Raw genomic sequence first — 14,912 nt, 5'->3', positions numbered from 1 at the left:
CAATTTAGAAGTTCAATCTCATTTCCATAGCTATTCTAAGGTAATGTACGCTCTCCTCCCCCTCCTCCCCTGTCCTATTTCTCGCTAACTCCTATTTTTTTTTCTGTCCTATTTCTCGCTAACTCCCTTGGACGCGACAACTTGGAAACGAGAAATAGGACAGGGGAGGGGGAGGGGGAGGAGAGCGTATATTTCCTTAAAATAGCTATAGAAATGAGATTGAACTTCCTAAATTGCCCCCTTTCTGCTCTAAACGTTAACACGACAACTTGGAATCAACAAAATGGATAACCCTAACCCCTCTACTAACTATGTTCTTACTAAGCAAGTTCGAGGTCCGTACTGTAAGTTACGGACCGAGTGTTAAAATCAAGGGGAAAAAAAACGAAGATCCGTAACTTACAGTAAGGACTACGAAAAAGAGGATAGTGACAGAGACATTTATTATATATGTGAGGTAATCAGGCGCACGGGAAGCGAAACCAGTTGGAGTCAAGAGGAACGTTCAACTGCCACAAATGATTGGCATGCGTCAAAATCCGAAAAATGGATAAATCTTATTGGCTTTTTTAAATAGCTGCTTGCAAGACACAAACAGTAGAAACGGAACTGGAAAACTGGCTTGAAAATGTTTCATCAAAATTTCATATAAAGTGTGCGGTTTTGCCTCCGATTGGTTGATTTTTCGAGCCAGATCCAACATTCAAGTTAAATCTTGATTGACCGTTCCACGATCCTGGCAGATAGGATCGAAATTTCAAGTTAAAATTTCAAGGCCCTAGCTAAAAGTGACCATTCATCAGCCATTGCTGATCATGTGAAAACCACTGGCCACGACATTAAATGGGATCACTTTGACATTTTAGCTTCCGGAAAAACTGACTTTCACTGCAAAATTAAGAAGACTTTGTTCATTCAAGAGCTAAAGCCTTCCCTTAATGTCAATATTAGTAGTGAGAAGTTATTGCTGTTTTAGCTATTACTCCTCATTATGTCTAGACACGTACTGCTGCAGATCATTTTTCTCAGTCTAGGTTCCAGACCCCTAATGTTTACGATATATATATAGTTTTCAAAAATTCCAACGGTCACTTTTGAAAATGTGTGTTGACTAGCATACGAAACGTCAAGTTTTATAAAAATGCGTTGGAATACAATGTTTATCACCGCTGTTTGTGTTATTTTCTTAATCAAGCTACGGTGGCCTAAGAACAAGAGTTTAAAAATTTTTATTTTGAACTTCAATCACTTGAGAGAGAGCTCTAATAAAGGCCAGTATTGTTTTCATGCTGAAAAGCCTGGGCCGTTTTTATCTTTTAATCAAGTCAGGGTGGTTTAGCGGTTATCAACTACGCCTCCTACCTCTGTGACCCGGGTTCAACCCTGGCTTCGAGTCGTATGTGGGATGAGTTTCAGTCGATCTCAATCTGACTCCGAGGGTTTTTCTCCGGGTACTCCGGTTTTCCTCCCTCATCAAAATTGACTCTCAGTCAATTACATCATGCTGCAGGTGGATACCCTTGATAGGGATAACCTCTGGCATCTTTCCCGTTCATTGAATTAAATGAATAAAGTTGGTATTAAGTTTGATGCACACATTGTAAAAACAGGCTAGCTAACGTCAATTAAATTATTTTTGGATCAACTGCGTGAGAAACCATTGTTCAATTAAGCCTCGGAGAGCCATTGCCATCTCCATCTGTAAGGTGGAGAAACAATGATTACGTGTTCTCAAAAATAGCTACATTGACTGTTATTGTAGAACACAGAAAACGAATCACAAAGGTTCTTGCCGGCAGATTAACAAGAGGACAGTGGAAACATAGTTTTGAAGCTCGGCAAACATCAAAGGAGAAAACAAAGATGCATGCAAAGATTTAGGTTGGAAAGTCCACGACCGTGCACAATCTTTTGTTTTGTGCTCATACACTATGCATGAATTACGTAACCAACCCGTGTCTGTTGGTTAGTTCCTCTGTACGGAGTAAACAACTATTGTGTTTTGTGCACGGTCAAGGCCAAAAAAGAGAACAAAAACCTACAACAAAGAAAGTTGTCGGGTTTCATAACCATTCCCGTCTATTAACTATCGTGGAAACAATTGTCTTGGACAACACTTAAAGTTTTTTATATAACAATTTTAAAAAGTTCTTTTGCATTCATTTCTTTCCTACTAATTTTCGTTTGTATTGCTTATGTTGTTTCTTTTCGGTTTTTTATGGAAATGTTACTAAACTGTGTGAGATAGAGGCTCGGTACAACGAATTAGAAGAAATACAGTAAATTTCTAAGTCCCGTGGTGCTTCTTTAAATCCAAGTCGGAATTCTGCCGTTAAATCACTCACCAACAAAATTGTATCAAGGAATGTTACTACGCATAAAACATTTTTAGAGTCCTTTTCTTCTACGGACGATAAAACTGGGAAACTGAACGAAAACTTGAATTTTTTGAATTTCACTTTCCATTTTTTTCACCAAATGTAAGTTTGAATGGAATATGCGGGAATAGCATCCGATATTATTCCGGCTTCTTTGTCGCTAATACTGATAGATACATTTTTCGCTGAAGTGTTCAGAATCACCAAAACGTTGTTTGATTGTGGCGTCAGAAAACCGATGAACTCCAACGAATTGCCTGTAGAAGAAGTAACAGAGATTCTCTGAGATCCAGGAGGAACAAACTTGCTGAAATGACCAAGATGATAGAACATCGGCTGCGAAAGAAAAGAGGGAGAGAATAAATGAACAGTAAAAAATTGCCGTATAGGAAGGAGATTCGAATTCTAGGGTAAGCTGAGAAAGAAAATCATTGCTCACGGTGCTGTGTCGAGAAAGTGTCAAGGCAAGGAGTGGGATCTAGCTGACAATGGAGTCATGAAGCAGCTTTGGTTGGTTACAATGTATTTGGCGTGCAAAACAAAAGCGAAAGACCAAACAACAAAAACGGTAACTAGTAGTTAACAGTGGAATACTAACAATTAGATTTTGAATCACGGATGTTGCGTTTTTAGCGTTCTGGGTAGAGCGAATTTCATATGACCTTGAAAAACAGAACGTAAACAAAAATGGAAAACATTTAAACATTGGTCCGTGAAAAAAATTGCGAACACATTTTCAAGGTCATACGAAAGTCACTCTAACTCAATCAACCTCGGTTGTCATCTCTTCATTCTCTTGTACCGTATAACCTTACATGAAAACTGATTGCTCCGGCCGTTTTGTAAAATCGAAACTGTGTAATTTCAGTCCAGAGTTGAATTAAATTCACCAAAGCTATTATTCCATTCGCGCTTTTTGGGATATGAGGTTGAATATAGGAAACTCGGCGCGTTGCCGTCTCACATCCAATGCGCACTCATGGAATAATTGTCAAATAACAGCCAGCGTAAGAGTCAGGTCAGCTACATTACTCCTCGTACTATATGCATAACCAGTAGAGTACTGTCAGATGAATTTTTTTTGAGACTTTTCTGGACCCAATAATGTTTGGTAAATGCAAGCCAGTACGCATTTTAAACGATAAAACAGACCCTTAATTGAAGGCTTAAATGATTGACGTCCTCTTTTATCCGGGAACCTCCGAGGACAACAAAAGATTCTCTTGAACGAAAACGAATCCGATGCGCCATTGTCAGGAAGTAACAGCGGTTCTCACACGGCCATTTTGAGAAAGAATAAAATACACGTTAAACCCAATCCCAAGCAGATATCATTATATCCTTTACCTGTTTGTAAAATGCTTGCTTTTTAGCGTCAACTATGATCGGTGAGTCCACTATATTATTCACCCAGTTTGGCCCGCCCTCCATGTTCAGTGCTAGATTCCAGTCCACCCAGCCGGTTGACCAGTGTGATAAATTCTGCATTCAATTACGAAAGAATTGTATATAAAAAAAATTGTATTTCTTTATTTAGTAGGCAGTATCAGGCATATGTCATGGAGCGCAAGTCCTCTCAATATTACAATACAATACAATACATACTTAACTGACCGCTCCCTATAGGGGCTTTTCAGGGCCAATGAAACACAACGAAACGACAGAACAGAACAACAACAACTGTTAAGAATCCCAACTGGCCGGAGGCAAACCAGTTGGCTATTTACAAGTGCAGCTGAGAAGTTGAACCAGGGACTACCAGGATCAAATTCAACGAGTGGTCAGAGCGGGTCTTGAACCCGGGATCTCCGGATCTCAAGGCAAGCGCCCTAACCACTGGGCCACACTAACTCCGTGGTATTACCTAGTTTTGAATTGAATTCGGAAGAGGAAAACCAGAGTACCTGTACAAGGACCTCTCAAACCAAAATAAAGAACTTGAACAAACTCAATCCACATTTTCGCCCAGTCCAGGAATTGAACTTACAATCCTGGACAAAAGCCTTGGGACACTTGAGCTAAAATGGTGTAAAATAAAGACCATCTATCATACAGCCCCCTCTCCCTCCCCCCTTTCAATGCTGATTGCAATCCGGGAAACATTCAGAAAGTTCCCAAGACATTTTATCCAGGGTTGTAGGGCTAAACTAAAGAAGTCTGGGCCACATCTAGAGATTCTACTAACAAGCCAGTTCGTTTGGCTCATTTGCCATCCACTGCCGAGCAAAACGAGCCACCAGTATAACAGACTCCCCCCCCGGGGAGGGGGGGTGATTGCACTCACCACCGAACTATTACTGTGCTCCAGAAAATGCATCCCGTGTCGCCGCAAATCTTTTTAGTAATGGAGCAGCTATGAGGTCAAAATGTAGTAAGAGCAGAAGACATGGTGCTGAGTATATCACTAGTTTTTTGTAAACCATATACTCAGATCTTCTTTGATCTGTTCCTGAACGGAAGCATTGGCAACATGAAGTTTATTTATTTTAGCAACTAATTTCAGCGTTTGCTATCGGTATCAAGTAGGTTGAGGCCCAATAAGCCAATAAGCATTTTAATGTTGTCAAGCTTGTCATGGTAGATAAACTCTCGAGCCTTCGCAAGTCAAGCAATCTCTGCAACTCTTGAAAATCTGCATGATGTTAATCCTTAATTTTACTCAGCCCCATGTGATTACCCATACTAAATCATTTGTGCACCACCAGTTGCTCATGCAGTGTATGGTTTTACCTCAATGATGCTGTGACTGTATTTATTTCCTCTCGACCATTCCCCAAGGTGAACTCCTCTTTCAGAGGGTGGGCCTGTCCAGCCTGTACAAGCTTCAGTGTTTAGCAGGAAGTGAGTAGGAAATCTAAAACAAAACAATCAACCATATAAAAGTGACAGGTAGCCTTGGAATGTAGAGAGATTATTAACTGCGATCTGCCCACCTCCTACCTACTATTCCATACAGACGTTTTTGGAATAACTTTTGCTAATTTAGGTGAAATCAAACAGCAACCCCTACCCCCTTCCACTTCCCCCCTGAAAATGCAACAGATATCCTTAGCAAGTAAACTTTCACTGAGGGAAGGGGGGAGTGTGGAGATTGTTTGTGAGAGAAATGCAACAGAGATGATAGAGAAAGAGATGTTAACAGCATGAAAATAAGTACCTAGTTCTTTTTAGCCTATCATCCCAATGTGATAACACGATAAGAGCCATAATTCTTAGGATCACACAGGGGGTGGGTCCTACATCTTTTTTAAAACATCATTACCTCAGGTATTGGTACTAACCTGTACCCTGCTTTTTTGATTCTGAAAAATCTCCCATGATCCCTTGTTCCCTGAGGTATTTTGTCTCTTACACAACAGACCAATTTGGCCATGTTTCCTTATTCTAAAAGTCCCCGACCAGAACCATACTTCCCTCACCTCACAGACAACCTGCTTGCAAGCTGTTAATGATTTGCTACAGAGACTTTTGCACAAGGAGAGAACCCCTCGGAAGCAAGCAATTTTAGGGTTGATCTCTCAATCTATGAAAGCTCTTGTTTCCTAATCCCTTAGCTTTTAACTGTGTATCATTGAAGAGCAAATAGAAGCAAACATCTCCCAAAATTATCCTGTTCACCGGCTTCCTCACTGAACGCTAAATCACTCTAGCCAAATGGATGAGATCAGGAAGAACAGTGGCAGGCAACTGGATGGACAGCTGGTGATATAAGGTCTCACCTTGCCATGATTTTGTTCACTGGAACAAGACAACTGACTCTACATTGTTCTTTCTCCCCCTAATCAATGATGTTCATTACAAATAAGAAAAACAATGCAAATTTAATAATGATAATAATAATAATAATAATAATAATAGTAATAATAACAATAATAATTATTATTATAATTATAATACATGAAATACTTGAAATATGAAGCAATTTAAGGAAAGGACAATTTTTCCGTGGAATAGGTACAACCGGTAGTAAACACAGTAAGATGAGGCAAATGTTTCAGTTCTTCTGTATGTCTATAACCATGCATTAAGCTGTGGTTACATGGGCTTCCCATGATACTAAACCAAAAAAAAAGGTAGCCTTTTAGGCTTCATGCGTGGGGCACCACAATACAAAGCTAAGAACTCGTCGAGTAGATGAATGATAGCTATGAATAAATGAGGCTGAAAATGTACATAAGTAATGATATGGTAATTTATACTTCACATGATTTCTGCAGGGAAGTGATAGCAACAATTAACATCAATGTGAGGTCATTATTTGAACCACGGATGAGAGGAAAAATCACTAAAATCACATTAGAGCCAACAAGACTAGACTTTGAATTTCAAAGAAAATTCCACGAACCGTGCATAATTCAACCAACTATTTGCTCAGATGTAGGGAACAGTGATTCATTTTGAAAATTGTGTTAATGGGTGCAGCGTACCCCTCAGGCAGAAATCAATGGGTCACAACTCAAATGCGATGGGTCAAAATTGTAACCAAGACAAGTTGTAGTTTTATTTTTTCAATCATGCAATTGATGTTTTTTAAACCACAGACATCTGAATTTTAATCAATAAATACCTGTATAAAGAGGAAAGAAAAAAAGGCCTCTACCTATCTATGAATATACATATAGTGTATATTTATAGATATCATAGGTAGAGGATTTTTTGTCTTTTCTCTTGGTATAGGTATTAATTAAAATTCAGTTGCCTGTGTTTAAACTTGTAAAGAAATTGCAACTGTAAAACAGAACAAATAAAACTGTCATTTAGTGTCTAATCACTGTAATATTCAGGAAGTCAATTTGAGAAGAACTTGCAGTTTAAACAACACAAGAAAAGGACACTAGTTGTCTATTAAAAAAGAATAGTGCTTTCAGAGACCTTTAGAACACTAAATGACTTCAAGAGAAAAGCAAACACACAGAAATTTGCATACGTCCTTAAGAGCACGTGCTCAGTAAGGTGATACCCGTGACAACAATACAATCGTTCGAACCTTGTTTCGAATATTCCAATAATCGTGTTTGTCGCTCGCATGAAAAGTTTCTTCTCTGAACAAACAGTGCAGAGATAAAACATACCTTCTTCGTTCATCTAGGCTTTCTTGTGCACTGAAATTTGCATCCTTGGTGGCGTGTTGATATTCAGCTGTCGAACACCTTTCAATGACTTTCTGTGGGAGTTTTTGCGCTGTTCACTTTCGCTTGAAGTCTGAACTCTGACTATTTATTAAGTCGGAAGGTTCAAATAAACGTGTATGCGTTGTATGTTTATCATTTCAAGTGTGAACTTTTAGCTTTTGTTTTTACGTATATCATTAAATGCGTGCTTTTTTCACTCTGTTTATGTTAACAAAAAGAGTTCGCAGTTATTAATTGTGTAAGGATAATTGTTCTCAAATTCATCACATCCTTTTGATAACTCTAAATTTTTTGGTGGGTCTTATAACCGAGTATTTTCGCGTAATTTTCAGTTTGAGAACTTAGCTTGATTAAACTGCTAAGTTTGGGGTGCGTCTTATAACCGAGTACACCTTATAACCGAATAACTATGGTATGCGTACTCGTGACGCGCTCGACAGAAACCAATGGGTATTTAATGAATGTAATGCGTAAAATACGCAAAACGCAGGGCAAAATGAATCACTGAGGGAACATCATGATATTATGTGCTTTCAATTTTGGCTTTGGATTTTAACTTCGGCGAGTTCATTGTTAATGACAGACAGTGAGGCAGTATCGTTGATACCAAATACTTTAGAATTTTCTTGCAAGGTTAGATGAACATTAAATATGCAAATTGCTGATCAGCACACACAATGTGAAATGAGCTCAAAAACTTCTTTTTTGTTTGGATTAGCATAAGCGCTGTTAGTTAATGTTACAAACATTGTTGCAAAAAGGTAAACAATGTTTCCTCCTACGCTGCCAAAGAAATCTTACAACGTGCTCTGAAATATCAGATAGTCGGAAATTCTGCCCAATCTTGTGGTATGAAACATGATTCAAGGAAATATGATCATTCCGGTTCCACTGCTTTCTATGAGCGTCTCGTTTGATAAGTTCAAAATGTAGCTTATCTTTCTTTTGCATTGCGACTGTATATGTCAGACATGTCGTCAATTGTCTGACCACTTTTCAAGCGATTAAACTCTGTCCTCAGTCCTACAGTTTCCGGTGATGGTCGGTCTCGATGTATCCAGCCAAATGTCGTCAATTGGCTGACCACTTTTGAATCGATGATACTTTGATCTCAGTCGAACAGCTTTAGGTAATGGTCAGCCTAGTTAGCAGTTTACAGACTTGATAGCAATAGTGTGGGATACCACAGGTAGTGGTATCCCACACAAAAAACTATACAACTTTGGAACCACAATCACAATATCTTGGTCAACTATAATTACAAATAAAAACTAGCTGGTGACAACATACTTCTCATGTGCTTGTGTCAGTACATCAGGGGGTGCTAATTCTTCATTGTACCAGTGTAATGCAATACCAGATATGTATTTGGCTGTCTGGGGATCACTAAGCATTGTATCCGCCCACGGATGTACAAACAAACGAGCATCATCCAACATCATGAGCTTGACACCTGAATAGCCAAACTTTGCCAAGGTTGGTCCTAAGTCCTTGTTTACAAAGTCCCCTTCCGTCTCTGCAGTAAAACCCATGCACTGGAAGGCATATCTATAAGGATGATGTTGACATATAATATAATTAGTTCCTAATAATAATTATTATCTAGCTGAGCACAAGTGCTGTTCTAATTGAGGAGACTGTAAAATAGTCAAATCTGTTCACACAACTGTAGCATACGTTGCGGACCTATATTGTAGCAAGACATGCGCAGTTGTGTTATGAAACGAAGCACATGGCGTGTTGATTAAATCTTCTGTTAAATCCGTGTTGTTATGCATTAGATCCGAAATAGTCTACAACAACATTAAAATAAATCAATTAAATGTTCATTTTTGGTTAACAACTGAAACTGAAGTACCCAGAGAAAGCTTTAGCTAAAGACAAAGGCCCTCACTGCTGCACAAGGCTTGCTCCCCTAACATGATAATGAAGACAGAACTGGATCACGGAACTAATAAGGTGTATTCATGCAGAAAGGGATGCAAGCATTCAACACACTTGATTGATTGATTGATTGATTGATTGATTTGCTCATAATGGCCTTTAACATCCTAATTTAAAAGATATTGTTTATGTTACAGTGTTCACATCAATGTCTCTGCGGGAAATAAGTCAGAAAGGGGATAGGGGGTGGCGGGCTCTGTAAGAGGGCTGAAAAGGTAATGTAATTTGTGCTGTCATAAACATACAGGTCACCTCTTTACCAGAAGTCAACCACTCAAAATAATATATCTGTAAGAGTGTAACTTAAATTGCTATCTTTATTCCCATGCAATCCATCTGAGAGCTACGGTAGCCCAAGTAATGAAAATGGGTCTACACAAGGACAGAGAAAATGTTGACCAGGGTGAGAATTGAACCCACATCATCTGGATTAGAAAGTTAAATGGACCAAACACTTAAAATAGACACAGGCATTTAGTTTCTAAAAAAACTGTGGTACTGCATTGGTGGGGAACTGAAAACAAAAATGGTTTTGTCAACTGAGCTGATCTTACTGGTAAGTTCACCACTGTAAAGAATTTTAAAAGCTGTCGTGTCAGGCATTAGCCTTTTTGCCAGAGCAATTAGGGCCAACACTGAAAATGTCAGCTTTTGGATTTCTTTACCATGGTCAATTTACCATATCAACTCAGTTGATGAACCCATTTCTGTGTTCAGGCATTTAGGAGCTGGATGCTACCTTCAGCTCCTTTTAAATGAAACAAGGGCAAATTCAGTAATAATCACAAACCCTTCTAAAAACCCAGTTGATGGCTCATTTTGCACAGTGAGTCCCCAGATCTTGACTCCCTTATCCTCATAAGCCTTAAGGAACTTGGCAAAATACAATGCCCAGGCCTTATGATATTTGTCGCCAGCTACTCCCTTCAATGTTCCAGCTCCCTGCATTTTTCCATTGGTCTTCATCCAAGCAGGAGCTGCCCAAGGACTTCCAAAGAATTTTATGTCCCGCTTGCTCATGTTCATAGCAATCAACATCATGGGAATTTTGAGACGTAAATCCTCCTGGGTCAAGCTAAAATTCAGCATTTGAAAATCCCCTTTATGGTCATCGTATGAGTAGGGATAGGTGGAAAAATCACAGCTTGCCATAGGAATTCGTCCAATTGAGTACTCAATGCCATCTTGAGAGAAATATGATGAAATGAGTTTTTCTTGTAAAGTAACACTGATGTTCAAAATGTTCAATCCAGCAGCATCTGAAATGCATCAGAACATATGTAAGATAATTTGGTAAACTAGTTGCTTAGTTGCTAGTCAAATAATTTTTTTGTACACCTCATTGCTGCTCGGAAGAAGGTGGGAGCTGTGAGCAAGCATCAGTTGCCATGTTAGAATGGATCATTTTCATTTTGTGATTTCAACTTGGAGGGTTGCAATGTAAAAGTTTAAAGTCCATGGATATTAAGCAATGTTGTTTGTCTCAGTCATGGTTTAGTCATGATTTGTGAACATGCCAATTATAATTAAGAGTGATTTTGTACTTGTTTTCTAAATTAATTGATTTCAAACCACACATGTTTGAAATTCATAAAGTGAATCAACAAGGAGTGTTTCATTGGGTTTCAAACTTGTCCATGTGACCAGAATGGGGCAATGCAATTGGCTTATTAACTTATGAATTATTAATGATTTGAGAAGACAGGATTCAAAGCTACAACCTCTGTGACACCGGTTGGATGCTCAGTAGCTGCTGAGCTACTTGAACTCCTGGGCAGCTACAGTAGGTTGTTTATCTTGGTTCTGAATGGAGAATGTGTCCTGCTGGTCAGCAGATGGGAGAGTACAAATCACTGACCTCTAGTCCATGGACTACCCCGACGGACTGCCCCTAAAATACTATTTGAAGTGAGTACTATTGGTTGTAAGCATTGTCACAATTAGTGCTAAGCCTAAACATCCATTTTAAACAGCATTGGTCAACAGTACATGTATTTAAGTCTAAGCAACTGTTGCAATAGTACACTTCACTTACATCAAGTAATTGGTCATCAAAACAATTATTGAAAGCTAACCTTCTTAAATGGGTGCTTACATACTGTTGACCAATGCTGTTTAAAATGGATGTTTAGGCTTACCACTCATTGTGACGCTGCTTACGACTAATAAAACTCACTTAACAATATTATAGTATTTTGGGGGTAGTCCGTTTGGGTAGTCTGTCAGGGTAGTACATGGACTAGGAGTCAGTGTTTTTTACTCTCCTTCAGTGGACTCTACAATCCATGGGCCTACAAATTTTCAAATTCAACTATTGATGTTTACGGTGTAAATTGTACCTGTGAGAAGGATGGGAAACTAGTTGCTTGGGCTAAATTGTCCATTCAGGACCAAGATAAACAACTTACATGTAGCTCCCTGGGAGTTCAAAGTAGCCTAGAATGGATGGACATCTGAACAGTGTTAAGGAGGTTGTAGGTTCGAATCCTACCTAGGACTCTAACTTTTCAGTTAACCTTTCACCTGTGACCAAGCAACTGTGTTCCTGTCCTTCTCACAGTCGCATTACACCTTGAGAAATGAAACATACTGGAACCATTCTTTATAGTAACGCACATGCATGCTGCTTGTGCAATGTTTCATTTCTCAACTTTAAATCATGCATACTAACATCAATGGCTCTTACAACTGATGAAAGCTTAAAGAGTTAGTCAAAACATCTTAAACAAAAGCTATATATCATGAGTCAGAGACAAACACTAGCTAAAATTAATTAATTCTGCAGGCTTTTGTTTATTGAGATTTAGGTAACAAAGACAAGGGGGAAGAGGAGAGATTATGGACCTTGTGATTACACAGAGTTTGCCATAAAACCCAGAAAAATCCGAGAGGCTGCTTCTGAGCTTTCAAATTCTTGTTTTTTTGTCTCTACTACATGTAGTCAATTTAGGGTTTGGTGATTGTATCTTGATTCCCAATCCTTGATTACCTGTTTCTAACACCCAAATCCTAATTTTAGGTTCCCACTTCCTTACAAGTGCATCCATATTTGTATTATTAAAGAACCAGAAAAAATCATAGCACTGCCACATGACTTACAAACAAATCAGGTAAATAATGCTCTTGTCGGGACGAAGAATATTTAACAATTATTCCAGGAGCGCGCGTTGGATATCAGATTAACAAATTGATTCCATGTTGCCATGCGTCTGTTCAGTAATAGATCACAGATGACGTCAAAATGTGGTAAGAACAAAAAAGTGGCACAAGAGGCGATAGCCGAGTGTGTCACTGATGTTCTTACCACATTTTGACGTCTTCTGTGATCTATTACTGAACAGACCCATGGCTCCATGGAATCTATTTGTTTTATATAATGAAGAATTAAACTTTATTTGCATAAAAGCTGACGGTGACGTCAATCGTGCGTTTGTCCTCTAATAGATCATAGGCAAGAACCAATCAAAATCCGTGAATAACTTGGGTTATTCTATAAATAACTATAGAACACCCCACTTGCGCGTCACTGAACGAGAATAGCGTCTACTATAGTTTGACTTGTTCTTCTAAATGAAAACAATAGTAGTTAGAAGTGAAAGGGTATCCTGCAAACAAATCGTGACTAATATTCTCCCGATAAGGTGGAAAAAACTCTCTTTATAGTTTATAGTTACCCCTGAGCCTACCCGTAAATGCTCCTCCGAATCCAAGCATTGTTTGAAAAACGTCTGTCCGATTTACAATTAAATTGACCTCTGCAGCTGGTAATACAATTCCATCCGGTACTTTCCTCGTACTTCCAGTCTTCAAATTAAAACGGTCACCAGCTTTAGAGCTCGTGTAAACTGCATATTCTCCATCAGACAAAGGAGAACCGTCACTGAACGAGTCACATCCCAGTTGATCTGAACACACGCATACTGTTCCATCGTAACCAAAATCCTTGCTGTGGCAGACGGAATATTTAGGTGGTGCAAATCGCCCTACAGTCGCCGAAAAGACGGCAAACATTAACAAGAGAACAAGAATTACCCAACAAGCCATCAGAGGAAGTAACTTTCTACTTTCCAGTCGCCCACGGATTTAGAATTTGATGCCGACGTCCTATGGTTATCACGCGATCGTATTTTAATTGCATGACAAGTTTTAATTGCTGGTGAGTGAAGAACTTGTCAAGCTTTTCCTTGACAAGTGCACTTGTTCATGAACTTGCATGATACAGTAGCTTTCGCTTTTGTCAAGGAAAAATTTGCTGGTCTGGTCGCTGGTCTGTAGATTGCGAAATTGCGGGCGCTCATTGGCTAATTTTTATTGTCAACTTGCTCGTGCATTTCGTGATTTATGGGCACGAGTGATGTTTTGAAAGTTCTCAAAATTGCACGAGCCGTAGGCGACATGACGAGTAACGAGTGACCGTAAAATCACGAAATGCACGAGCAGGTTCATACGATTTTTTATTTATTATATTCTCAACAAACTTACTCAAACGCGCTACTATTCTTCCAGTTTTGGGTTTAGTTTTCTTTCAGTCGCTCATGTTTGACATGTTTGCCAGACATTCAACCAGGTCTGTGTAGCTTTCAACGTGTTTTTGTTTTTTGCATTTTCTTTAAGTTGCTCAACGATGTTTTGGTTTGAAAGCAAACCGACTGTCAGACATTTTTTTTCACTTTGGTTTTCAAATTTGGCGTTCCCGGTGTTTCCATAGCAACTTCCTTATTGCCTGGAATTGCACTCTATAACCTCTTTATGTATTCGCCATTGGCCAATCAGAAACAATACAATGGCGACCCCACCACCTCCGATTCGTGTCTCTGCGATTGCTCGTATAGGCAAAAGTAAAGTAAAACCCAGACCGCAAGCCAGCAACTTTTTTCTTTTTCGTCAGATCCGCGTAAGCCATGGTTAAAAAAACAGTTATTGTTTTCGGCGCCCTCCGTTTTTCTTTTTTGTTTTCCGCTGTGTACTTGTGTTGCTGGCTACAGTGAAAGCAAACTTCTCCATTTGTTCACACGAGCAAATATAACTTGTCAAGGCAAAACCTTTCAGAGAAAACTTGTCGTTCATAGACACCACCCAATGAAAATTGTCACTGGTACTTGGCAAGGAAAACTTGCTCCTGTGTAACCGGTTTTATGCTCAGAGAAGTTACTTTGTACATGTAAACACTATTTTTTAAGCTTCCTTCATGCAAAATGCAGAAGACGATATTGACAATTTTTGTAAACAGAATATTTTACTAAGGCTAACGTAGTCGGGGTGACGGATACTTGCTGAGGAAACGACGAATTAAGAACTATGAATATAATTTCGAAACCACCATGGCTTCAATTTTTTTTTAAAGCAATGAGACAAGGAATAGAGTCAGTTTGGACTTGTCAGCCCTGGACTATGTTCAAACGTACATTTAATCAAGATTCTTTTGAATGAAAGGAATAAATGCAACATGGAATTTTGT

The 14,912-nt window shown here is 38.9% G+C and overlaps 2 protein-coding genes across 2 annotated transcripts in view; one reads left to right on the top strand and one right to left on the bottom strand.

Annotated features, from left to right (window-relative positions):
• Positions 1-1,213: 1,213 nt before the first annotated feature.
• On the bottom strand, positions 1,214-13,748 carry LOC137992974 (lysosomal acid glucosylceramidase-like). The gene is made up of 6 exons (XM_068838608.1): positions 13,141-13,748; positions 10,245-10,713; positions 8,801-9,058; positions 5,109-5,232; positions 3,726-3,860; positions 1,214-2,714 (listed from the first exon to the last, which is right to left on the bottom strand). Exons 1-6 carry the CDS (start codon positions 13,496-13,498, stop codon positions 2,472-2,474), a joined length of 1,587 nt encoding a protein of 528 aa, XP_068694709.1. The 5' UTR covers positions 13,499-13,748; the 3' UTR covers positions 1,214-2,471.
• Positions 13,749-14,751: 1,003 nt separating this feature from the next.
• LOC137992972 (anoctamin-8-like) overlaps positions 14,752-14,912 on the top strand; it is a 20,046-nt gene continuing 19,885 nt past the window's right edge. The window contains exon 1 of the mRNA XM_068838605.1: positions 14,752-14,912. This exon is cut by the window's right edge and continues 32 nt beyond it. Within this exon, the coding sequence (XP_068694706.1) occupies positions 14,881-14,912 (32 nt within the window). The 5' untranslated portion in view covers positions 14,752-14,880.

This window comes from Montipora foliosa, chromosome 2 (genome assembly GCF_036669935.1).
Source record: "Montipora foliosa isolate CH-2021 chromosome 2, ASM3666993v2, whole genome shotgun sequence".
NCBI lineage: Eukaryota > Metazoa > Cnidaria > Anthozoa > Scleractinia > Acroporidae > Montipora > Montipora foliosa.
The sequence above is the reverse complement of the archived record's forward strand: the minus strand, read 5'-3'. Positions and strand labels throughout refer to the sequence as shown.

What these genes read in the sequence shown, in the direction of transcription:
- LOC137992974 (XM_068838608.1), bottom strand. Translation starts at nt 13,498, where the DNA reads ATGGCTTGTTGGGTAATTCTTGTTCTCTTGTTAATGTTTGCCGTCTTT. An exon ending in TCAACTGGGTTTTTAGAAGG is followed by an intron (nt 9,059 to 10,244) that starts GTTTGTGATTAT and finishes TCATCCTTATAG; the next exon opens with ATATGCCTTCCAGTGCATGG. An exon ending in ACAGTCACAGCATCATTGAG is followed by an intron (nt 3,861 to 5,108) that starts GTAAAACCATAC and finishes AATTGAATGCAG; the next exon opens with AATTTATCACACTGGTCAAC.